The 25384-nt window shown below is 42.4% G+C and overlaps 1 protein-coding gene across 7 annotated transcripts in view; it reads right to left on the reverse strand.

Moving 5' to 3' along the window:
* LOC124114728 (dystonin-like) overlaps positions 1 to 25384 on the reverse strand; it is a 117594-nt gene that overhangs the window by 36655 nt on the left and 55555 nt on the right. For 5 of the 7 annotated variants that reach the window (XM_046475477.2, XM_046475485.2, XM_046475466.2 and 2 more), the window contains 29 exons: positions 25215 to 25337; positions 24540 to 24686; positions 24356 to 24418; positions 23991 to 24082; positions 23240 to 23345; positions 22955 to 23111; positions 22399 to 22469; positions 21685 to 21806; positions 18880 to 21292; positions 16888 to 17052; positions 16303 to 16476; positions 15706 to 15789; positions 12173 to 13291; positions 10126 to 10245; positions 9188 to 9514; positions 8536 to 8745; positions 7993 to 8112; positions 7490 to 7589; positions 7053 to 7285; positions 6296 to 6520; positions 5531 to 5539; positions 4692 to 4793; positions 3892 to 4059; positions 3338 to 3493; positions 2954 to 3148; positions 2568 to 2696; positions 1591 to 1761; positions 1266 to 1421; positions 382 to 588 (listed from right to left, as the gene is read on the reverse strand). In XM_046475477.2, the coding sequence (XP_046331433.2) occupies positions 382 to 588; positions 1266 to 1421; positions 1591 to 1761; positions 2568 to 2696; positions 2954 to 3148; positions 3338 to 3493; positions 3892 to 4059; positions 4692 to 4793; positions 5531 to 5539; positions 6296 to 6520; positions 7053 to 7285; positions 7490 to 7589; positions 7993 to 8112; positions 8536 to 8745; positions 9188 to 9514; positions 10126 to 10245; positions 12173 to 13291; positions 15706 to 15789; positions 16303 to 16476; positions 16888 to 17052; positions 18880 to 21292; positions 21685 to 21806; positions 22399 to 22469; positions 22955 to 23111; positions 23240 to 23345; positions 23991 to 24082; positions 24356 to 24418; positions 24540 to 24686; positions 25215 to 25337 (7464 nt within the window). The remainder of the gene's footprint in view (positions 1 to 381; positions 589 to 1265; positions 1422 to 1590; positions 1762 to 2567; positions 2697 to 2953; positions 3149 to 3337; positions 3494 to 3891; positions 4060 to 4691; positions 4794 to 5530; positions 5540 to 6295; positions 6521 to 7052; positions 7286 to 7489; positions 7590 to 7992; positions 8113 to 8535; positions 8746 to 9187; positions 9515 to 10125; positions 10246 to 12172; positions 13292 to 15705; positions 15790 to 16302; positions 16477 to 16887; positions 17053 to 18879; positions 21293 to 21684; positions 21807 to 22398; positions 22470 to 22954; positions 23112 to 23239; positions 23346 to 23990; positions 24083 to 24355; positions 24419 to 24539; positions 24687 to 25214; positions 25338 to 25384) is intronic. The other 2 variants (XM_046475456.2, XM_046475491.2) reach the window with 1 other exon arrangement.

Raw genomic sequence — 25384 nt, forward strand, 5'->3', positions numbered from 1 at the left:
CTGAATGCTTCATAAACCATTTTTGTTCGACCATTTTTGATAATATGCCACACACATTTGTGATATTTATAACTTATTTGGGAAACAAGACTTAATTATTCATCGTACACGTGACAAAATCTCGAAATATTCATGCAAACACAATTGTTGATCTATTTGATTTTTCTCTACGAAAAACTATCATTTCCATGCAAGAACAACATGTAATGTTAACAAAATAGATTATTTAGAACGTTGAAAAACAATGCAAGCAGTCCATCAAGTGACATGGCAGCTATGAACTCGAAGCAACACATGCGTTCACAACGCCATTTCCTCAATTAACACTTCAGAAAGTATACGACCAATACATTCAACGTCATTTATGATCACGTGACCCACCCGCTTATCCTCTTTGTAAGCCTGCTGCAACAAGCGCCCTCTCTCGTCGGTTCGCCGCAGCAGTTTCTTCCATCTCAGTCGTATTCCGACCAACAGGTTCTTAATGTAAATGGTGTCTTGCTTTCTACCAAAGTACTTGAGATAGGTTCCAGTTCGATCTAACGTCAGCATCTTCTCAGCCTGGGCTTCTAGGTCCGCCTTCAGCGCCTGGTGGGAGAGGTCGGTGGGTATTTTGTAAATATGTCTCCATGGAGCGACTTATTGGAGTAAAATATCGGTATCAAGTCTCAGCTGTTCAAATATCATAGGGGGTATCCCGTTAAATCAGTGGATACGTGTCCTCTGTTGTTTGTTTGTTTCTTGTTTGCCGCTGCAGTCAGCAATATTCCAGCTATATGGCGACGGTCTGTGAATAATCGAGTTTCGACCAGACAATCCAGTGATTGCCATCATGAGCATCGATCTATGCCATTGGGACACGATGACATGCATCAAGTCAGCAGGCCTCATCACCTTCACCCGTTAGTCGCCTCGTACGACCAGCATGGGTTGCTGAAGATCAACTCTAACCCAGATCTTCACGGGTCTGTCTGTTGTTTTACGCCGCACTCAACTATAATCCAGCCATATGACGGTGGTATAATAATATATATTTAACAAATGATTCATCAGTCTACATTTTGTCAAATCCATGCAAAACCAACACGTGAATAACAACAATTGAAACAACGTCTTGCAAAAATAACACTTCACAACATCTGAGTGAAACGACAGCAGAAATAAAACGAACGTGACACAACTACAGTCTTTAATAAGATCTATACTTAACACGCATTAACATACAAGCAGTACATATAAACGTGTAAAGTTTAGATAAATCTTACGTTATGTTCCTGGATTTGAAGCGTGACCTTTTCCACGAGCTTGCTGGGATACTTGAAGCCTCGCATTGAGATCTCAGCATTGTTCAGCCAATCAGTGAACGCCTTGAGCGTGTTGTTAAACTCTCCCACGTTACGAATATGTTCCTCCATCTTTTCCTGCAACAAAGATAGTCTGTATAAAAGATTCGGCTTTGGGATTAATGCTACCCCAATATTCATTATATTTGAATAATAACATCTTGATCTGCTTCATGTTATTGTTATTTTACTATGATTATTGAGTGTAGTGTTTAACTATTTTGACTTATTATGTTGGGACATCTACCTTCCTCTTGCTGGCTCTGCCCTTCGTGTCCTGCCATCTGTCCCTAAGTTTCTTCAGTCTTTCTGAGATGGTGGTGACATCTTCTGGACGGCACTTCTCCACGATGTCTTGACCACTGGTCACTAGGTTCTGAACCGCCTTCTCGCGACCATCCATCTCACCACAACGCTCCTGAAAGATGAAAGAAGACGTGAAAACAACATAGTATTGGTACGTTTCTAACAGGTAATACTTGCTATATTATATATGTAACCTTTCCTGGATGACAATTATCATATATGATTAATCCGAAACAGTTTGCGGGAACCGAAATTGCAATGGATCTATTTTAACCGCGTTCTTCACTTGTTTATATTGACGGAAACACATCATTTCGTGATTATAAAAACAAGAGTTTAGTTTTGACATAAAAACAGGTTTATATACAGGCATTAAGACGGTCACATGAACTCGCTGCTGAAGACGCATGTGCACATTTTCAACACAATCCTTTAACATGAATTTATGACATTCTTTAAAGATAATTGTAAACAATGTTTTGGAACACTAAATGACATGTTAAACGGTGCAATGTCTGGCAGTTCCGACAGGCAACTTTCTAAAGCATAATATTTGTCCCCCAATTGAATATTTACTTTGCAAACTTTCCAAAGGACAGTAATCAATACAAACAAAACATTGCACGGAAACATCAAATTTAAAACAGCCCTTTTAAAACATTACTCCGGTTTTAGCAATGTTTGAAAAAATCAAAACAAACATTTGACCTGAAGAACATTATTCGACTTTTCTGTTTTTAAAAGTAATACACCTCGATCTGTACCTGGTTAGACCCATCTTTCAAATACGATGAAATGAAATTAGTTATAGTGAACGACAAAAACACTTCCGTGTTGATGGGTATTCGAGGGTAGAACTCTTCCGCCCCCCCCTCTCAAGGACTAACATGGGAACCTCATATCACGTAAAAGCCGTACCAGGAACTTCTGGTACTGTTTCTCGGCTGTTTCCGGAAGAGCCCCGAAGGGGGCGTTTGTCTTCAACTCCGCTCGGAAATCATTCACCCATTGTAGCATGTCGTCAAGGTTTCCCAGGTATTTCTTGACCTGTAACAGTAAGGGGAATGTTGCATATTCAGAGTTATGTTGAATGCTTCACATCACCTTTTCTTTTTTCAATGCCTTAGTTGTTCAAAGGATCTTTGGCTGCATTTGCAATGGCTATTCGGTCCTAGTTTTAGAATCCAAGAACAAAAGGTTTCTTTGACATTGTAATGCAATTATAGTTAATTATTCTGAATATTTACCATCTTGATTATGTATGTACATCGCACACTTATTCCTATGTGCTAATGACTTCGTACCTGTCTCAGAGTTTCTTGCAGTTTATTTTCTTTATCTTTAGCATTGGCTTGTGTGGCGCGAAGCAACTCGTTCATGGCGTCACATTTGTGGGTCAAGGCCGTGTCACCACCGTCTGTGCGTGCGACGATATCTTGAACTGCCTTGCTTAACTTCCGGCAAGTCTTTTCCTGATTTCGTAGATCGGCTTGTAAAAGCTAAAATAATAAAAGTAGTTCGTCAAATGTACAAAACATTATGTTAACGGCCACGGTTGTCACGTAAATAATTGAGTCTGGTTAAGGCAAACCAGTTGTTTGAAGGTCAGGCAAATTGATACGCATATCATATTTTTAACTCATATGAAATTATACATGTATTCACCAATCACGTTATCTGACACACACCTGTAGTTTGCGCATGTGCGTTTCCAGGTACTTGGGGTCGCCCTTAATGTGTTCCAGTGGTTCCAGATCCTGCTGAACCGTGTCTAGTGACCCCATGACCCCATCCATGGCCTTGTCCACCTCACCGACCTTGACCTGCATGTCGTTTAACTTGGCCTACATAGGGAAATGATAATATAAAACCGTTATTGATGCAACTAAAAGTGTCCATAAATCACAAAAATGAACGAAACCAATTCTAAGGAGTACTACAAGCAATGGTCCCGTTTGGGCAACATTAGATTCATGAACAATTGTTAATCGGAACACACAAACACAACAATATCAGTTTCAATTCAGACTTCATAAAAGGCATTCAAAGTCGAGGGACTACTGGACGATTGTAACGACTTCTCAGGAACAAGTCACCCAACTTATATAAGTCTCATCTGTCTTGAAACTACAGAACATTTCGAACCACTTTTAATATTCAATTCATACCTACAATCACAACAATATCAGGTTCGCTTGAGACATCATAAAAGGATGATGGATTACAGATTGTAACGACTAACCTCCCTGTCACCAATGCCTCTGATGATGTCGTTCCACTTCTCGTTGGCCTCTTGCACCGGCCGCAGCAACGACTCCGCCGCCACCGGTGAGACGTCCTTGAGGGCCGCCAGCTGCTGGTTGAGCTGCTGCATGTCCACGATGTGGGGGTGGGTCTGCGACTTGAACAACTACACAAAAAAGCGGAATATATTACTCTTAGTGAGTGCATGGGTCAGGGCATTAAGTCGCCTTTGTTAATTGTGAGTGACCAAATGGGGAAATAATATCGCTTTTAGCGATATCACGACAGGGATAACCAGAATAACTTCACACATTGCAAATATGTGGGAAATCGAACCATGAGCTTAGGCATGACGAGCGAACTCTTTAACCACTTGGCTACCCAACACACACTTTAAGCAATATCTCAGTTGGGAATATCAATTGTGGGTTACACACTCTACCCATGTTAAAAAATCAAACCCGGCGTGAGGAACCAACATCTTAACCATTATGCTAAACCTAATGGCCTGATTCGGAATATATACCAAACATATATATTATTTCAGTAACACTGTGAGGCAACATGCCCACGTTACATAATGTAAAGAATAGATTAATAATGTTTGCGATGGCTAGAAGGGCTACACATTATTGATACAGCTCAGTTACCCATTCTAAACATCAATGTCCTTTCAGTGTAAGTTAAGGCACTAAAGCTAAGTGAGGTGACGGGTGACAGATGACCTCAAACCCACAATGCTTTATAACATCATCACTTCATCAACCGCTAAGAAGCTCATGGTAATGGATGCCTCACCTTCAGCTCCTCGATCTGCTCCACGAGTGTTTCCGGGTCACTCGATGGTGACCTCATGCCAGCAAGCTTGTGTTCTGACAGCGGCAGCCAAGACATCACCGACTGCAACACACAAGCGACATTGTAGCGATAAGAGGCATGGCACGTGGTACGTACTCCGTGTCAATATAAAACAGTGTCAATGAACATGATAAGGATGCAAACTGAATTAAAATGATGCTGGTCCAAGAGTGAAAGGTTACGATGGAAAATCAAACGAAGAACGTCAAGGCATATTGTTATGGAAATATTATTCCCCTCTCGTTTGTTATTGATAGCGTCCCTGGATGAACGTATTGATAAAAAAAAATCAAATGTCAATCTTCACTGATACCAAATGTTAAGGACAGTAAAGGTATTCAAATCGTCAAAACACCAAAAGGACAATGTAAGTAAAGCCTTTACCCTTGTAAGAAAGGTGATTGTTATTGGGGTTTTACTTTTTCGCTGTAACATGCCAAGGAACAAAAAAACGAGAACAAAGACAAAAATAAGAAAATGAAATAAACAATTAACAATAAAATAAAGGGTGCAATTAAGAACAGTACAGGACAGTGATATACCATAGGCACAAAAATACAACATAAAATGGTATCAACAAAATAAAACGGAAAAAGCTAAAACAAAGCTATTGTCTTGGGTTAACTTGGCAAGGATATGCTAGCTATGGGAAATAAGGAAATAGAAATCTAATGACAAAATGTTAATTATTCAATTTGAAATATTCAAACCCTCTATCACGTAGAAGGTCATACTGGAGAAGGATGGACAGACAGTCACGTGACGACACTTATACTTACTCTATTATACTGGTGACAAAGCAAAAAAAATAAAGGGTTATTTACGATCTAGCTGTTTTATATGCGTAAAATAAAAACACACACATGAAAGATGAAGGACGAAGATACATGTGCATTGATGTATTCGTGTGTTGAGATGTGCATTGATGTATCCGTCTATAGAGATGTGCATTGATGTATTCGTCTATTGAGATGTGCATTGATGTATCCGTCTATTGAGATGTGCATTTATGTATTCGTCTATTGAGATGTGCATTGATGTATCCGTCTATTGAGATGTGCATTGATGTATTCGTCTATTGAGATGTGCATTGATGTATTCGTCTATTGAGTTGTGCATTGATGTATTCGTCTATTGAGAACACTGTAAGGGAGCAATGGACATGAAAAGCGGTGTACTCTTGGGGTAAGATGAGTGAGTGAGTATGGTTTTACGCCGCTTTAAGCAACATTCCAGCAATATCACGGCGGGGGGACACCAGAAATGGGCTTCACACATTGTACCCATGTCGGGAATCGAACCTGGTTCTTCGCCCCTGGAGTAAGATGAACATGATAACATACAGCATTGAGACATACACTTGTCATTGAACGAAATGTTATTCTATCATGAGATCATAGTTCGAAATTATTAATGAGAAAAATATATTCATGTTCATTAAGACCACAACTAATCTGTACAGACAGGTTTGCATAACGATCACTGAAATGCAACTGAAGTACACAAATAGTAGAAGGGGAGTTGGAATATTAGGCTGAACTTACATCCAGAAGATGTGTGAATTTGTCTGCATGTTGGAAGGCGTGGCGGAGTTCTTCGCCTCTGTCCTTCACCATGTCGTTGACGTCATCAGCCAGGTTGACCAGATCCTCAATTTGTTTCTGAACCTCAATCCTGCCGGGATCTCCACACAGGGAACACAACTCGTCCCCGATCTGGGAACACTCACACATCAGTTCCCGGGCCTTCTCCATCTCCTTCTTGATGCCCTGGAGAAGGAAGCAGCATTGTCAAAAATGACAGTACTTGAAGATTCAAAAAACATATTCTTAACATCAACGGTAAAGTCTTTAAATGGCACAAAGAAGTATTACACATGAGGAAGAGTGAGTGAGTGAGTTGGGTTTAACACTGCTTTTAACAGTATTCCAGCTAATCGCGGTGTGTCGGCATAATGTGGGAGGAAAGCCCGAAGTGTTGCAGGTCTCAGACGTTTACCACTTCGGGGAAACCCACGAGCAGGGGTATGGTGCTGACAAACCTAGAAACATAATCGGGGCGAACCGGGATTCGAACCCACAATCATAGGTTTTTACGTGCTCAAGGGACGCAACTCTGAACAGCGAATCGCGGCGCCTTAGACGACTGGGCTAACCGTGCCCCCCATAAGAAAAGAGAATTTATGGATGTCAACTTCTTTATTATGGGGAACACGTTGTTTCCGAGTATATGCTCACTCCTTCATCAGTTGTGTTCTGCCTCCTTTACCCCACTCACACACTCATCGCCTCCTTGACTTACACTGAGTTCATTCTGTTGTTCTTTGATTGTAGCTGCGTCCACTCCCGGTGGCTCCTGGGAATACAAGCTGTCCTTGAGGTCGCGCAAACCGGACATGACGTCACTACAGAGGTCATGGAACTTCTCGGAGGCATGGAGTGCCTTGGTGAGATTCTTGTCACGAGCATGAGCTTCTTGGCCGACCTCCACGAACATGCTGTTGATCTCTGCAACTTTGGCTTTCACATCTTCGACTGGACACAAAAGGGATAGATATAACGCATTGCAGAGCACAATAGCGCGTTTAGTGGGACAGGCTCTATTTCAATTTTACAAAATCATAACATCCAGTGCTATTTCGTGTTTTATTCGGTTTTAATTACATATCACGTTTGGGTATCGTGTATTTACATATGTCAACGACAACCAACCATTATCGTTACATAACAGAAACTTACTTTCTGAGGGGTCCTCGATTCCATGGGCGCCAACATTCTTGGCAATCTCTTCAGCTTTTGCCTTATAAGGCTTCTGTCTCTCCAAATCTTCCAGCACAGCCTGAAACAAGGAAATACATTATTATGATTATGATAAAAGGAACATTCATATCTAAAGATTACGTTCGTTCTGCAGTATTAACAGTTTATAAAGCCGTTTCGGGAAATATAAGCCAGGCACAACGAAACAGATTTGACAATCATGTAAGTTTTTGTAATGATAAGAGGAAGATTTTATCTATTGCGTTCGTTCTACGGTATTAACGGTTTTATCAAGCCGTTTGGGGGAAATGTAGGCCAGGCCCAAGAAAACAGATATTATCACCGTCGTATAGTTTTCCTGATGAAAAAGGGGATATTGTTGTATCATGTATCTATAAAAGAGTGGTTTTGTTCTCGATATTAACAGTTTTATCAAGTCGTTTTGGGTAATATATAGGCTAGGCACAGACGAGTTTACATACCCTGTTCTCGTCGATATCATTCTTGAGTTTGTCGGGCGTGGCAGGGATGGGGTCAGCGTTAGCCACAGCGCTCTTCAGGGCAGCCAGCTCTTCCACCAGGTTCTCCAGTGTGTCCGCAACCTGCAACAATGCCAATCAGTATCACAGACATATATATTTTATACATTGCCGGCAAAATGACCGGCAAGAAATGCTTTCTGACTTTCCGTTCACGACCCCTCTGTTCATCTGATTTCTTAAAACTGTCATTGCAAAAATTCGTTTGTTTACAGGCTTAAACCTTCATTTACAATATTTACAACCTACAGACTCTTGAGTGGGGTATTCATGTTGAACTTCCGCAGGGTGTCTCAGTGAGCTTGCACTGAAAAACTTGTCTGGACTGGTACAAGCAGCCACACACACACACACACACACACACACACACCCACCCACACACACACCCACACGCGTATATTTCGTTAGATTATCTTGTATGCGGTGCCACACCCCTTTCACCTCACCTCACCTCACCTCACCCCAAACAACCGTATATCAACTAACCTCCTGAGTCAGCTTCTTCTTGGAATCGTTCAGCTCTCTGGCCTTCTGTCTGGCCTGGCTCTTCACAGCTTCATACCTCTCGTTGATGCTGAGGAGTTTATTGTGGATGTCCGTGGCATCCCCGTCCCCGCACAAGTCCATCAACTCCAGGCCAGTGGAGTTGAGGTCGTCAATGTAAGGCTTGTGGTCATCAATGATCTGTTGTGTACCCTTGAAACATAATTCCATAATTTGTATAACTTTTGTTTATTTGTTTGTTTGCTGTTTAACCACACACAGCAATATTCCAGCTGTATTAATGCTGGTCTCTAAATAATCGAGTCGAGACCAGACAATCCAGTGATTGACATCATGAGCATCGATCTACGCAATTTGTATACGCCGACATGAATCAATCAAGTCAGCGGTCTGACCACCCGATCCCGTTAGTCGCCTCTTACAACAAGAGGCGCCTCTTAAGGCCAGCATGGGGTGCTGAATACCAATTCTAGCCGGATCTTCATGTGGCATTTAAATAACTAACACAAGGTCTTGGGTTTAAGTAGTTTCAAAACTCTACCATCAATCATTCTTATTTAATGACTTACGAGTAAGAATATTTAACATAGATTTAAAACAACTAGTAAAAGTCTGAATATTTCTGAAAAGCTACCTTTAAGTTTTCATATTGCTTCCTGACTTGATCCAGACTTTCTCCCGGCCTGCCTTGCGCCTTTAGTTCCGCTTCCATTTCGTCCAGCCATGCCTGCACCTCGTTCTGGTTTTCACTGTAATGCGAGGCTAGAGGATGCGCGGCCTCTAACTGTTGCAGCCTATCAGCGCTCAGCTGACAAACAATGTCAGCCTGAGTTTTGATACTGTCCAGCCGACTCTTGATTTCATCTGTCTGTTCGTTAGTTGTCTCCCGCAACATCCGGTTACATTTGTTGATAATGTCCTTGACAGCGTTACGCTTCTGCATCAAGTCATCGTTGAAAGCCTGCACGTGTGACAATAACAGGAGTGTTACTTTTATGTCCATGTGTCTACGTGGTTTCGGTTGTACAGAAGATCCAAGGTGACTATTAACTTGATGTGAAGATATAAACAAAGGCGGAACTATTCTCCTTTAAGAACAATGACGTCTGTGATCAAGAAAAAAACCAAACACTCTCATATACCAGGATGCCAATATACCCCTATCCCAAATCATAGACAAATACGTCATACAGATTGTGATGATGTGTTCGCTTGTTTATAGTTTAACGCCGCACTCTAATTTTCCAGATATATGACGGCGGTCTGTAAATAATCGAGTCTTGGACAAACAAAGTGATCGATATCATGAGCATCCGATTAGGATACGATGACATGCGTCAACCAGGTTAGCGAGTTTTGACCACCGAACAAGCAAGGGTTGCTGAAGACCAATTCTAACCCGGATATGCACGGGATTGTGATTGTACTTGAAATATTGTCCAGAATGACGTTTTCTGATCATAAGTGACTGTATAGTGAGTGAATAGACTTTAACGCCGCTCTTAGCACTATTTCAGGATAATATAAAAATAATTATAAGCATTTGTAACATAGAGATAATTCATAACCTACATTGTGGTCTCGCAACTGAACACTAAGCGTCTCAGGGTCAACGCTGATTGGTTCTGCTGTGTTAATCTCGTTCTCTGCTTTGTCCAGGTACTTCAACATCCCGTCTATCTCAGAGAGCGCCTGAAAGGGAGACAACTCATGTTACACATACCTGACGAAAATATAAAAGGAGTAACTACCTTGCCAGTGATGAAATACACAATAATACTGATAATGTAATTTAGGCACGTGTAAGATATTCACTAGTAACTCGTAGCAAGTATGTGTGCTTGCAAAATACCATCATGTTGACATTCAAAGCAGCGACTGAAAACAAGTTGGTTTGTTCACTTACCAGTTTCCTTTCATCTCCATAAACAAACAAATCATTTAGCACACGTTTGGAGAAGGCGCTCCTTATAATACCATTTATATTAGAACGTAGCATTTTTAGAAGTAGCACTGAACTTTCCGCGAACCCGCATCATTACTGTGACAAATCTACATTCATCATGAACAGCAACCACAAAGATGGAGTTTGATTATCGACCAACAGTCGTGCATTCGGGGCTTTAAATACAAATCAATTGCTATTCTTCAGCTTCATAATGGACTCTTCCATTCAGGATATTCCATGAATACTATTAATAGACACGTTATGACTTGTCATCGATTTAAAGAACAGAGTGATTATTGATTAGAAATTATTTGAATATACATGACGCCTTGTCTAAGCATGCGTTGAACCTTAGCAAGCCGACACCCCTGAAACGTAATGGTTCGATCTGGGCAACACCTGTTGCCCGTAAGAGAGAGATTGTTACTGGGGAATAATAATCTTAGTCATCCGTCAATATGGGAATATAGGGATCGTGGTCCGTGTGATCACTTTGTCTATCTTAGTCCAATAACTTTGTGAAAGAGAAACCACTCCAGCTTCAATTGCGATGTGATTTGTGTAGAGGATCAGAGTGAGTGAGTGAGTTGGGTTTAACGCCGCTTTTAACAGTATTCCAGTTATATCACGGTGTGTCAGCTTAATGTGGGAGGAAAGCCCGAAGTGATGCAGGTCTCAGACGTTTACCACTTCGGTGAAACCCACGAGCACGGGTATGGTGCTGACAAACCTAGAAACATAATTGGGGCGAACCGGGATTCGAACCCACAATCATAGGTTTCTGGCGTGCCCAAGGGACGCAACTCTGCACAGCGAATCGCGGCGCCTTAGACGACTGGGCCACCCGTGCCCCCGTAGAGGATCAGAAGCTTCATGTGTAGGACCTTTGCTCTACATATAATCCCGTCACTTGTGCGCATGTGCATGTTCTTGTATCTGTGTCAAAAGAGACCAGTGGACTTAAGGATGTCTTACATGTTTTGATTGTTCGTTTGTCGTTTAATGCCGCACTCAGCAATATTCCAGCTATATGACGGCGGTCTGTAAATAATCAGGTCTGGACCACACAATCCTGTGATTGACATCATGAGCATCGATCCACGCAAGTGAGATACGATCACATGCATCAACCAAGTCAGCGAGCCTGACCACCCGATCCCGTTAGTCGCCTCTTACGACAAGCATAGTCGCATTTGACGGCAAGCATGGGTTGCTAGGACCTATTCTACCGCGGATCGTCACGGGTCTGTCAAACATGAAAATTAATCGGTATTGTTTCTTTTGTTACTTTTTACATTTACCATGATTTCCCAATTTGGAGAATGCACCTTTCTTTCTAAAACAAAGAGATGAATCAATTTTTTTTACAAAGATTGAGCGAGTTAGTGAGTTGGGTGTAACGCTGCCTTGAGCAATATTCCACAGTAAAAAATATCACGACATGTCATTTTAGAATGGGAGGAAAGCTTGAAGTGATGCAGTTCTCAGACGTTTACCATTTTGATGAAACCTAGAAACATAACCGAGGTGAACGGGGATTCGAACCCACAATCATAGGTTTCTGGCGTACCCAAGGGATGCAACTCTGCACACCGAATTGTGGATAGATCGTGCCCCTTTTGTACAAAGACAAGCATAACTATGAACAGAACAAGGCCATTCATCTCCTACCTCCAGAGAGACTTGTTGCACCAGCAGCTCCGTGAGGTCATGCCACTTCGTCTCCACCGCGCCCAGCGTCTCCTTCATGGCGTACTCATCAGTGACCCTGTCGTCATCCATCAGGCGTCTACAGGCGTCCCTCAGCCCCTCCATCTCTTCCTCTCGATCCTGCTTCTCCTTGTATAGGGCGTCTACTTTCGCTTTCATTGCCTTCTGGGTAGCACCTTTCGGCTTATTTTTCAGAGACATAATAGACTCATCCAGCCAATAGTCAATGTCAGACGTCTTGTTCTCAAAGTCATTGATGCCACTTGACACATCTTCAAGCTCTTGAGTCCTCATGTCAGCCTTTCGTTCAAGGTCTTCTATCCTGTCCGTCAGGTCTGACAGTTTCTCATCGGCTCCAGAAACATCATGAGCTTCTTTTGACAGACGGTCAATCAGAGCCTTGTTGCTGCCAAGATCGGCGTTCAGCAGTCTCTGATCTTGCAGCTGCTGAGCCAACTTGTCCTTGTTCAGACTAATCGGTTGCCGAGAGTTAAGGAGCCTCTCGGCATCTTCAATCAAATCCACAACACCGTCAAGCCGACTCATCACATTCTGTTGCTGTGCCACAGCAGAGTCCAGTTGATGTTCCTTATCCTGGATACATTCTAGGAGGGCAGCATGGTGTTCCTTGTGGTCGTCCACCGTATCCTGCACATCCTTAGCCTCAGTTTTGAGACCAGCATCAGCCAGCCCTGCAGCCAGTCTCTCTCCAGCAGCTGACAGATCCTTCAGTTTCCTTTCTTGCCCAATAAGATCTGCCTTCATGGCCTTCAGACTTCCAAGATCCTTGGCATCTTTGGCAGGGTTCTTACCAAAATCTTCATCCGCGATCTCTCTCAGCTTCTCCTGCAGGGCAGGGTAGACAGCAGTGAGTCTATCGTTGAGGTCATCAAAGGATTTCTTGTTCTTCATGAGAGAAGCAAGCCGGTCCATATGCTTTGCACAGTCCCGAGATATGTCCTTGTACTTAGCCTCAATTGACTCAATCTCGTCATCAAGGATTCCATTCTCGGCTTCCTCGTTAATGGTAGGAAGGACCTGCAGCCTCTTCCTATAGGCATCAACCTCGCGGTCGAAATCCTGGAAAAAACAATAGATAAATACAGATTGTCAATGAAAGAGAATAACCATTCTAGATTTTCTGCCGAAACAGATTCCATTTGGCGTAAATGCCAAAACAGCTGTGGCAATATACGAATGGATCACACAAATTCAGTCATAAACTGTTAAATATTAAACCAATTTGTCATTTTCATAAATGGTGTCCACACAATAGAAAACACGGGTCATTTACAGTTTAAGGAAGTCCATTGTACGACGCGTTGGCTTGTATAGTATTATCACCTCAGAAATACCATATTCAACTACCCTACATTACAATGACGCAGCCAGTGGTTACTTCACGCTGTCGACTCAAGCTTTAGTTCATTACAGGTGTGTTTATAGAGGCGGATTGCCACCCCGGTACCAGAGCCCATGAACAATGAGAGGTGTAGTGTACAATACCCTGCCACAGGAACCCCCCTACACACCGTGGTCTTATATCAATGTGTGGAGAAATGAGTTCTACTTTAATATGGCTATTTACTTTCGGGTAAATAAGGTATTTGGGTCACGTCCACTGTTGTATGTATCTGACTGACACAGATTCGTTTTGAAGGAGAATGACAGTACATTTTTAGATGTGGAAAAGAAACCAAAAATGAATTCAAAGTGTGGTGGATTTTTAATTTCTGGATGTATAAACATATTGGACAGATTCAGGATTTCCGAATATAATATCTGTAATCATATCAATATCACACAGGAGACACCAGACATAGTGAGTGAGTGAGTGTGGTTTTACGCCGCTTTCAGCAATATTCCAGCAATATCACGGCGGGGTACACCAGAAACGGGCTTCACACATTGTACCCGGGAATCGAACCCGGGTCTTCGGCGTGACGAGCGAACGCTTTAACCACTAGGCTACCCGACCGCCCCACACCAGACTTAGCACCACACATTGCAACCATCATATGACCACGACACTATAACGGCTTTGCAACATAACACCACGCTTATAGAACATGAAATTATAATACCTACACAATATGACACAAGAGTACTTGTGCAACAAACCAAACAGATAGGTTGTCACATCGATCCAAATAGTAAGTGAAACTAGAACAATTAGGAACGTGGTATTTTAAAACCAACTTCAAGTATAATAGCAAAGTGACCTGTTGTTTCACGCCAACCTATAGACTGGGAGAACTATGTGTCTGATATACAAAGTAGACTGTTGAATACACTCCCCCCTCCCCGTGAACATGTTAGAGTAGAGTAAATATTACATTCTTATCAGTATGTAGTTTAACTTTGATCCATAAGTGTTTCGTTGAATTGTATTGCCTGCTTTTGAAAAGCATATGATAATAATACTGACTACACCTGCTTCAGATATATCGTCACACGTGGTACTGTCAGTGACGGAAATAGTGATTTCCCAAACATTAAACCCGAAGTTCGAGACACGTGAAGTAAATTAGCCTGTAAACTATCGTATAAGCTTACTGAAATAGGTCCAAAATAAATGAAGTCGTTATAAAGGTTAGAAAATATAAATACCTCGTCCTCCTCGTCAAAATCCGACATGTTGATGTTAAGGTAGGCACCCTGTTATTCCCCGGAGTGGGGTTAAGCCGAGTGTATCAACAACCCCTAGACAATACACACATAACACAGTCCAGGAACCTCCTTTGTGCTTACTGATGCATTCAAATGTATTTAGCCACTATAATGAGGCAATATGTCTCCCGTAGCGATAGTGACTTGGTAAGAAGTCATGCCTTATAGCGAGGGAGCTAAGTATCCTGAAACGGTGTCCGTAAATTATCTAACGGTTTGTTGCTGTCAATGGACGTTTTGCGAGTAAATCGTTTTTATGGCGCGGACCTGATAGAAGACAATGGATGCACGAACGCCGATTGGTCAAAACCGATTTATCAAATTGAGTTAATGGCGAACTGACTTCAGATAGTTACAAATCTCTTTTTGATAATGGCTTGTTTGTTCTATACTGAGAGGTCGTGAACACTGAAGATTTTACAACATCAAACCCGAAAAGTGGCTACAAAACCTTTTCAACGTTCTATTGCTAGTTTGTTGTTTATCTTTTGTCTGTCATTTTTTTAAATTATTTCTTAATTTCGTTTTCGTAATTAAACACGTTTGGGGGTAAACTGATAAGGAAAACCCTGCAGATACGGTAGGGCAGAAAACGTTCGATTTTTCGCACCTAGTATCATCACTGTTTGATAGTGATTCATAAACATATGCTTATCATATAGTCAGAATCATACAACGGACTCTGCTGTTATTTGTTATGAAAAGGGAAAGGGTTTTGTCTTTTTTTAAACAAAAAAAGGAATATCTGTTATTGACCTTTTTATCTCTCAACCTTCTACCGTTACAACGCGAGTTTGTTATTTTACTATGAAGCTGAGCGTTACCTGGGCGTCATCCCTGAAGTTGTCCGACAGCTTGGCGATATCGGCTAGGTCCTCTTCCTTCTCTTTTACCTCCTCCACAAAGGCCTGCAAGAGTCATGACGTTGTGATGACGTAGCTAGTGATGATGAAAGCCACAACGACGGTGATTTGTTTGTTTGTTTTTGTTTAACGCCGCACTCAGCAATATTCCAGCTATATGACGACAGTCTGTAAGTAATCGAGTATGGACAAGACAATCCAGTGATTGACAACATGAGCAGCGATCCACGCAATTGGATACGATGACATGCATCAACTAAGTCAGCGAGCCTGACCACCCGATCCCATTAGTCGCCTCTTACGACAAGCATAGTCACCTTTTACGGCAAGCATGAGTTGCTGAAGACCTATTCTACCCCGGATCTTCACGGGTCAACAACGGTGATGATGTTGTCGAAACATTTTAAGTTAATTTTATAAGTGCTCCTTTATACCACTACTTAGTAATTGCCAAATAATATTAATACTATCAATTGTATACTACTACTACTACTACTACTACTACTACTACTACTAAATAACAGCTAAACTTTATCCATTTTACAAAGGCAAGTTTACCTTGAAAGCCTTGAATTGTGCCTCCACGTCGCCTTTGGAACTCTGAAGGTCTTGGGTGCGTTCGATCGCACCATCCATCCATTGATCCAGGTTCTCTAGCTTACCGTAGAACTGTTCCAACTCCTCGAACATACCATCCATGCGTTTTGTGCGGGTGGTGGCTTCATTCGACGCCTGAGGGAAGATGTTGAAAATGTGAAGGATTTTCCCACCAATCAAAATTCAAAACATATTTTCCTACATAAAAAATCAGAAACCTGATTATCATTCACCGATCTCACAATTTCGGTTTGAAATGATCGATACTTAAAACAGATGTTATTGTTAATCAGACAAAATATTTGGGTACAGTTTTGTGTAATTGTGACTTCAACAGCGTTCTGATATCATTTGCAAACAGACTAACATCTATATATGACAACACGGACAGATAACCCTTCCGACACTAATTTGAACTATGCATATGTGTGTATAACATTCAAATTCGGTTCGTTTTGTCAAAAAACATACTTACTTGAAGAACGTATCTTGTTCACATAAAAGGCAAAGAGCGAGGAAATGTAAGGAGAGTCATAAAGTACTTACAGCATCGAATCTGACTTTGAGGTCAGCGGTGTTGTAGCGGAGTTTCTTGATCTGCTGCTCTCCTTCATCTTTCTTGACACCTTTGTTGTTCTCAATGAGGTCCTCGGCCTGCTTGATGGCGGACCTCACTGCCGGTTCCCGCTCCTCAATGTCGCCCTTGACAACCTGGGGACGAGTGAGGGGGTGATTGAGTAAGGGATTTGTGAGTGAGTGAGTGAGTTGTGTTAAACGCCGCTTTTAACAGTATTCCAGTTATATCACGGCGTGTCAGCTTAATGTGGGAGGAAAGCACGACGTGATGCATGTCTCAGACGTTTACCACTTCGGTGAAACCCACGAGCACGGGTATGGTGCTGACAAACCTAGAAACATAATCGGGGCGAACCGGGATTCGAACCAATCATAGGTTTCTTGCGTGCCCAAGGGACGCAACTCTGCACAGCGATTTGCGGCAGCTTAGACGACTGGGCCACCCGTGCCCCCGAGTAAGGGATTAATTGGGTGAATAGGGTTTTATGCCGCAATACTCCAGCCACATCGCACGGGGACACCAAAAATGACCTTCATATATTGTACCTAATAAGGATTTGAACCCATTCGGACGGCACAACACTTCAACCACTAGACTACCACGCTGCTAAGTTGGGTTAGTGAGTGAGTGAGTATGGTTTTACGCCGCTTTTACCAATATTTCCAACAATATCACGGCGGGGGACACCAGTAATGGGCTTCACACATTTTTCCCATGTGGGGAATCGACCCAGATCTTCAGCATGACGAGCGAACGCTTTAACCACTAGGCTATCCGACCGCACCCTAAGTTGAGTTAGAGATGGGATGGCTGCGTACGTACTGACATCCTTATTACAGACGAGATGGTGTCCATTTCATTTGTATAGATTACAGATGGTCAAGTTATCAAAGCTTGAATAATTTCCATCCCTTATCCCTGTACAATTATACTAATTTGCAACATTTTTGATTGTCTGAGTCCATGATATCAATGATAGTAACGTGCATTAAATCGGGTTTAGTATCCCTATTTACTGGACCATGTGGGTTTAGTTGGTGGTATACAATTAGATAATGTTTGTGTGTTTGTTATTTAACACCGCACTCAGCATTATTCCACTCAGACGGCGGTCTGTAAATAATAGAGTCTGGACCAGACAATCCAGTGATTGACATCATGAAAATCAATCCACGCAATTGGGATACGATGACAAACATCAACTAAGTCAGCGGCCTGAGACCCGATCCCCTCTTACGACAAGCATGGGTTGCTGAAGACCAATTCACGGGTCCGTAGGATAAGTACATGTATATATGAACCAATATACACCTTTCCACTTTCTGAATAGTAATACGTAAATTACACAGATATATTGGACAATTATGAGAGTGAGTGAGTGAGTATGGTTTTACACCGCTTTGAGCAATATTCCAGCAATATCACGGCGGGGGACACAAGAAATGGGCTTCACACATTGAACCGATATCGGGAATCGAACCCGGGTCTTCGACGTGACGAGCGAACGCTTTCACCACTAGGCTACCCGAGTGCCCCAGGCAGATATGAATTCATTTCATCAGCACAAATGTGTATCTTTCTTGACGCCTATATTCTGGAGAAACACCTGACCCAGCCCAACATACAGGACATTGCTGTGTAGGGAGGCTAGGAACACTCAGTGAGTATCTTATAGGACATTAATCCGGGCGTAAGTCATCATAGCCCAGGACAGGAAACATTCAGATATAAAGTCAGGAGATATCCCATTTTAAGTGGAGAAGATAGGTCTATATTACTCGCATTGCAGCGTTAACTAGACACAGAAGGCCCGCCCGTGCAGTGACCTACTAAAGCTGAGCCAGGTGCCCTAAGGTTACGTGTTGGTAATTTATCATATTGACGTTTTATGCTTAATCACATTATGAAAAAGATTTCAGCTGCTAATTAGTCTCTTCAAACAGAATGCTGAGAATGCCTACCTTGGTGTCTGTAGACTGTTTCTTTAAAGTTTCAAGCCTCTCGCTTGGTTTGCCTTGACTTCCAATCGTCTTTTCCACGTCACTCAGCCAATCTGTATTTTCCTTCACATCAACCAAAGCTCGCACAATTTCTTCATCCGACACCAAAAATAGTTCCCCAGTGGAAGGATCGAGTTTGACCTTTGATCCCATAGTTAGAAATCCATGGGCAAGGCCATCTCTCAAGGACATTCTAAGGTCATTGGGTGCCACAAAAGTTGTTGATCTGGGATTAACCTTACCGTTGTCGATGAGGTCTTTAAGAGTCGTAGACGTATCAATATACTTCTCTGGCTCAATGCTAGCGGTTATGAGGCCACTGGCTATGGCCTGTTCAATGGTCATCGCTTGACCGGAAGCACTGCTGATAACCTTACCGGACTGAGGATCGAACTTCCCTCTATCCATAAAAGACCCGAGGCTGGTAACCATGCCAGTTTCATTGTCTACAAAGTACACATAATTAGGGTTCCATACTCCCGCAGTTTGGGCAACATCTACAGGAATAGCTTCACGAGTATCCGCTTTCACAAACTTGCCTGATTTTGGATTCAGTGTTCCCGAATTTATGCTTTCCTGAAGTGAGAGTTTATCAAACGCAGCAAACAATGCAACGGCTGCCTCTGGTTCCATTTTGTCCCTCTTGACCGCCACCTGTAGTGGAATGTCCTCGCTGACTTTGATGTCTGCATAGGCCACCACTGGAATATTCAGAACACCGCAGGTTACAGCTTCTTCTATAGATAGCACCTCGTTGGTAGTTGGGACCCGGACTCCCTTAATCTTAGTGTCCATCACATCTCGAAGTTTGGAGATCGTTTCAGCATGTTCGGCCAGCTGACCGGGGTCAATGTGGGCAAAGATCTGAGTAGCTTCGATAGCTTCACTCACCGATATCTCCTCCCCCGTTTCTCCCTTCACTATACAGCCCGTCTTGAGATTACACCTCCCAGCGACTATAGCTGACTGAAGACTCATCACCCGATGTGATGGAACGTCGTAGAAGAACGTCGTCTCCGGGTCTATGATTTTCTGAGACACAGCAGCCTGGAGAGAAAGGGTCAACCCTGTTATGGGGTCTGTCACTAGTCCTGTGTCGGGGTCGAACTTACCCCCGTCTATCAGCTCTCCTACACTGGCCTCCTGGTATGTCTTTAAGATTTCCTTTAGCACCGAGGGTTCTATGAGGCCTCTGGCAGTGGCTTCCTCTAATGGCATGATTTCACCGTCAAGAGTGTCGTATTCTGCTTTAGCAAAATTGAGAATGCCCATTTCGAATGCTTCGTCTATTGACAAAGCTTTGTGGGTTTTGGGGTCTCTGATACCTTTAGCACTGGTATCAATCTTGTCTCTGATCTTGCTGTAGAGAAGTTCGTTAGGATCTATTTTAGCATTGGCAAGGTCCATTCCATCTGCACTGTCAAGATCTGCAGCTTGAAACTTCTGTTTCTTTACCTGAAGCTGCTGGTATTTCAGAACATCACCATCGTCTTTGTCTCGAGAAGGATCAAACGGTCGTCCCTTAATGAAGCCTCGTTTGATAGCATCAGCTATGGACATAACCTCCCCAGTTAAAGGATTCCGGTATACCCCGTTTGCAAGGTCTATGACACCATCCTGTATTGCACGCTTTAGTGAGATTTCCTCTCCGGTGGTTGGGTCAATGATTCCAGAAATCTTATAGGAAACATCTGCAAGTTCCACAGACATGAACGCACCATTCTCCTGTGCTCCTTCGGCGAAGAGGGCTGGGTCTGCCATCAGATACCCCGCCTTGATGGCATCAAGAATGGTCATCTCCTCCCCTGTAACGGGATTCTTGAACTTGCCAGTTCTTGGGTCAAGAATTCCAGCAGCAATGGCCTCCTTAACACTGATCCATTCCCCGGTACGAGGATCTATTACACCGGATATGTCAAATGTTTTTGTGTCAATAGAATTCTGCAGACCAGAAAATCCATTCTCGGCAATGTCTCCGTTAACGAAATGATCCCTGTATTCTACAATGATGTAGCCAAGCTGGATGGCTTCTGGTATGGATATTGAATAGTCCGTGTCTGGGTTGTCGTAGGTCCCGTGTTGTTGGTTGAGGACGCCTTTAGACAGAGCCTGGTACACGCTCAGGGTCTGCTTGTTGCGAGGATCTATCACTCCCGTGATCACAAATGTCTTCCTCTCCTCGGAGTACTCCGTAGTTTCGGAGAACTCCTCGTCTTGTGGTTTGCTTGATCGCTGTTCCTTCAGCCCGCGCCTCTTCCTAGGTGGCGCCACTGGCTTCTTGGACCGGTGTCGCTCGTGGATGTAGATCTCAGATCGGACAGTGGTCAGTCTGCTTTGCTTTGTCACATTGTCAATATCAATCACGGGCAGTGCTCTGCAACAGGAACAACAAACAGATCTGGTTACAAACATAGAATCAGGGTGTCATCTTATTTATTTAAAGTATAATGTATAAAGTATAATACGAGATCAACAAGAACGCTTCTTAATTGCCAAGGAATCCCATAACAGTGTTACACTGATGTTCAGTGACCCATTCATATAATTCTCATCACTATCACCTTTTACGCCCAATGCAATCTGGTTTGGAAGATAACCGAGACTGGCATTGGCGTTGTAAGTTTAGAACTGCCAAATGCATGACGTGAATTTTCTCTTACAAAAACAATGTTCCTTGACATTTTAAGAATCAGAATTGAAAATAAACAAATATATGCATCATATTTCAGTACAATTTAACATAATGTATAATAGGTATTCATTTACCGTTCAAAGTAGGCCTTGGAGGTGAAGGTCGGTGGGTTCTCCAGGTCTCTGACCACAAGGTTCTCCTCTTCCCGACGTGACCACACATCTCTCTTGAACGTCTTCGTGTAGGTGACCAGCTCCTGCAAGGGGACACAACTCGTGTTGGCTTGTGCTTACATGGGACTAAATATGGGGTAACTTTGTGTTTATCATTTCCGTGTTCAACACAAGGTGCTTACATATTTATCACTTCTTTTATTTGCAATAATTTACATACACTTCTCTGAATGAATGTTCGATTATTGTCAGTTTGTTTTATTAATCAACTAAATTATTATTAAGTAACGTCAATTTACATACACGTCCCTCAATGAACACACATCTTAACTTGACTGCAATAAATGTTTGGTAGATAGTCTAATGCAGACATTGTTTGCCACTTATGTATGTCACTTATGCATGTCTGAATACAGTACAGTAACTACGGTTATATCGAACTCAAAGGGACCACTACTTTTAGTTCGTTGTAACCGTAGTTCGTTATAAGCATAAATTCAGCATATATACAGAAAATGGACGGGACAAAAAACAACAACAGTTCGTTATATCCGTCAATTTGTTATAAGTGTATTCGTTATAAACGTAGTTTACTGCATCGGACTGTTAAGTCACGTCATCAATATTTCGCCCATATTGTCAAAAGAGGAAGAATAGAATTAAAGAAATACTTACAGTAAAAATTTGAAACGTCTTGTTTGTCGAGTTCCATTTATTAATTGTTCCATTCCTCAGGTCTTTCATGCCTGAAACAAATGATCAACTGACGTAATTGTTTACCAGATGATAAATGTCCAAGTGAGTGTATACACTTCTCTGCATTAACGGAAGGTATGAAACTGAAAAGAACCAGGCAAGACAATTGCTATACGACTCAGGTTAGTTAAACTCTCTCTGTGTGCGTGTGTGCGCGTAGCTGCTTGTACTAGTCCGGACTGATGCCGACTTATAGTGCTAGCCCACTGAGATACCATGCGGCAGTGTAACATGAATACCCCACTCAGACATAGTATACTGACTCCGAGCAGACCAGTCCTTGTTTTAGCCCTTTAATGCCGAGCGACAGGCAGGGAAGCAACAACTACCATCATTGAACGTCTTTTGGAATGATCGAATCCCGGACCTTCCGCTCTCCGGGCGGACGCTCTTCCACTAGACCACGGAGGCTGTCAGTTTCCAAATTAGGAACAGATTATGATTAAGCATTGAAATAATACTGACAACGGCGTACCTGGTTTAACACCGCTAATAACCTTCCTGATATTGGTCATCTGACTTCGAAAAGCCTTGTAATCTTCATCTTCATTGGATGATGGTCTCAGCAATTGTGTTGCTTCATTGAGCAACTTCATGTAAGCCGACTTCTGATTGGACGAGAGGCTCTGGAACTGTTATCACACAAATATTAAAGACTAAAGTTTCAAATGATAAAGGTCAGTGGAAACGTGTTCGAGGTCAGAATGCAATTATGTTTGAAGACTTGTGGGTAGGATTTTCGAAGAAGACTGATATTTACCTCTCGCGTCTGTGTCTCCTTGGCAACAACTGTCATAAACTGCACGAGCTGCCGTCTAAGTGTTTGCACAGCTGTATCCCAGTGCACGTGCAGCTGACTTCGAAGTCTGTAAAATAACAATACAAATATTTGTCGCTATTTTAATTTAAATGTGTGTATGCATGGGCGGATACAGAGGGGGGTGCGGGGGTGCGCACTCCCCCCTTTTTATTTCGAGAAAAATATTTATTTCTGTATAAATTACCACCTAGGACAATAAATAGGTCTTAATTGTGCACCCCCCATTTAAAAAAAGCTGTATCCGCCCATGGTATGTGTATATATGTATGTGTTTGTGTGTGTGTGTGTGTGTGTGTGTGTGTGTGTGTGTGTGTGTGTGTGTGTGTGTGCTTCATTACATTTTAATGCGATGTTTGTAAAACGACTAACAAACGAAAGATAAGGGGGGTAACTCTAACATGCTTCATGTTGACAGAAGTGAGGGGAAAGTTACGCTGCACAATACAGTATTTCAGTTATATACCAGCAGGCGAAACCTGATTGCAAATTATGACTCATACTTGGGGTGAATATGGGATTCAAACCCACGACTAACAGATCTGGTCGCGATTGAATCGACGTTGCGGTGTCTCAGGCCTCCCGTGCGCCTTCGCGTGAAAGAGCAAGGGAGGTAACTGAGCATGCTCCAAGCTGATTAAAGACAGGCAGGGCAAACATAATAGTAGGTGCTGAGACTGGCAATACCACCGACCTCTGGGCTTCAATGAAGGACTTGGGGTCGGGAGGCGGGATGACAAGGATGATAGCGGGCACCTCTACCTCGTGGCCGGCAGACGTCTTCACCTACAACAGAAAGTCTGGTCTGTAGCACTCCTATTATTACACAAGGTAAAAAGTATACAAAGCGTCCACGTGCTTTTTATAGGGAAAATAAACATCCGAAAAGTTATCTATCAATTCTAATTAGTATCATGATTATTCGTATTATTATCTTCAGCAGCAGCACCATCATTAGCATTACTGTTATTATAAAAATTATTATTGTTATTATTATTATTATTATTATTATTATTATTATTATTATTATTATTATTATTTTCATTATTACCGACCTACCTGCCATCTTTCTGGGTCGGAGTTGTCAATGACTGTGATAGCCTCATCCTTCTCCAGGGAAATCTGGAATAACAGGTCGTTACCATATCAAATAACGGTTTATCTTAAAAGGGACAGAAAACGTCTGAAAGTCTTCATCCGTAGATGAAGAGGGTCTCTGGTGAGCCTCCACGAAGGCACGTACCTGTTGATGTGTGTAGGTGACTAGGGACGTGGCTTTCAGCGGGTAAGGAGGCAGCTCTTTACGGAAGTAGATGGGGAACACGGACTTGCTTCTCTCACACAGGCGCTCCACCCGGCCTTGGTAGTCTAGAAGCTGGTTTGTAATCACCTGGAGGAAATACGGCCATCTTGTAATGTGGTTTGAAATCATCCGTAATGTTTTCTTGACAAGTCAAGGAAAGTTTACGTTCATTGGATACATCGTACGTATCCTGAAATCACGGATGAATAAGGTCAAGGTGCGCAACATTTCAATTTGCAAATTGGTCTGTTCTCTGCCAACTTTTCGCTGTCATTGTCTTTCATTCAGCTAACTTTGCCATACGGAATATGTTCCATTGAGTGTTACACAACCAGAAGTTACAGATAAAGCAACAAAACCTTCTCCAGAATCATAAATCTGTTCTAAAAGTCGATTTTACGAGACCGACCACATCTTGAGCAAGTTGCTATGAATCACTATCGAACAGTGATGACACCAAGTGTTCGCGAAAATGCGAAAGTATTCTGCCCCACCGGTGGCACCATCACAAACACATGCAAAGGCAAGATATGAAATGGATGTTTGTGTCAGAATTTGTCTTTGTCAGCTCTAATCAATGTGTGTAATTATCATTGTCATGATTGGATATCTTACCCGGAAGTGAGTCGCCATTAGTTCGGGGTCACGTGTCTGCACCTGCTTCCGGAACACCTCAGTATTCAGCCACTGTAGGAAAGTGTGCATGTCTTCATCCAAGTGCTTCACGTCGTGATGGAACTGAGGACATACAGACATTTGGTTACATTTGACCACAAATAAATTAA

Source organism: Haliotis rufescens, unplaced genomic scaffold (assembly GCF_023055435.1).
Source record: "Haliotis rufescens isolate VD_foot unplaced genomic scaffold, xgHalRufe1.0.p SCAF_4, whole genome shotgun sequence".
Taxonomy (NCBI): domain Eukaryota; kingdom Metazoa; phylum Mollusca; class Gastropoda; order Lepetellida; family Haliotidae; genus Haliotis; species Haliotis rufescens.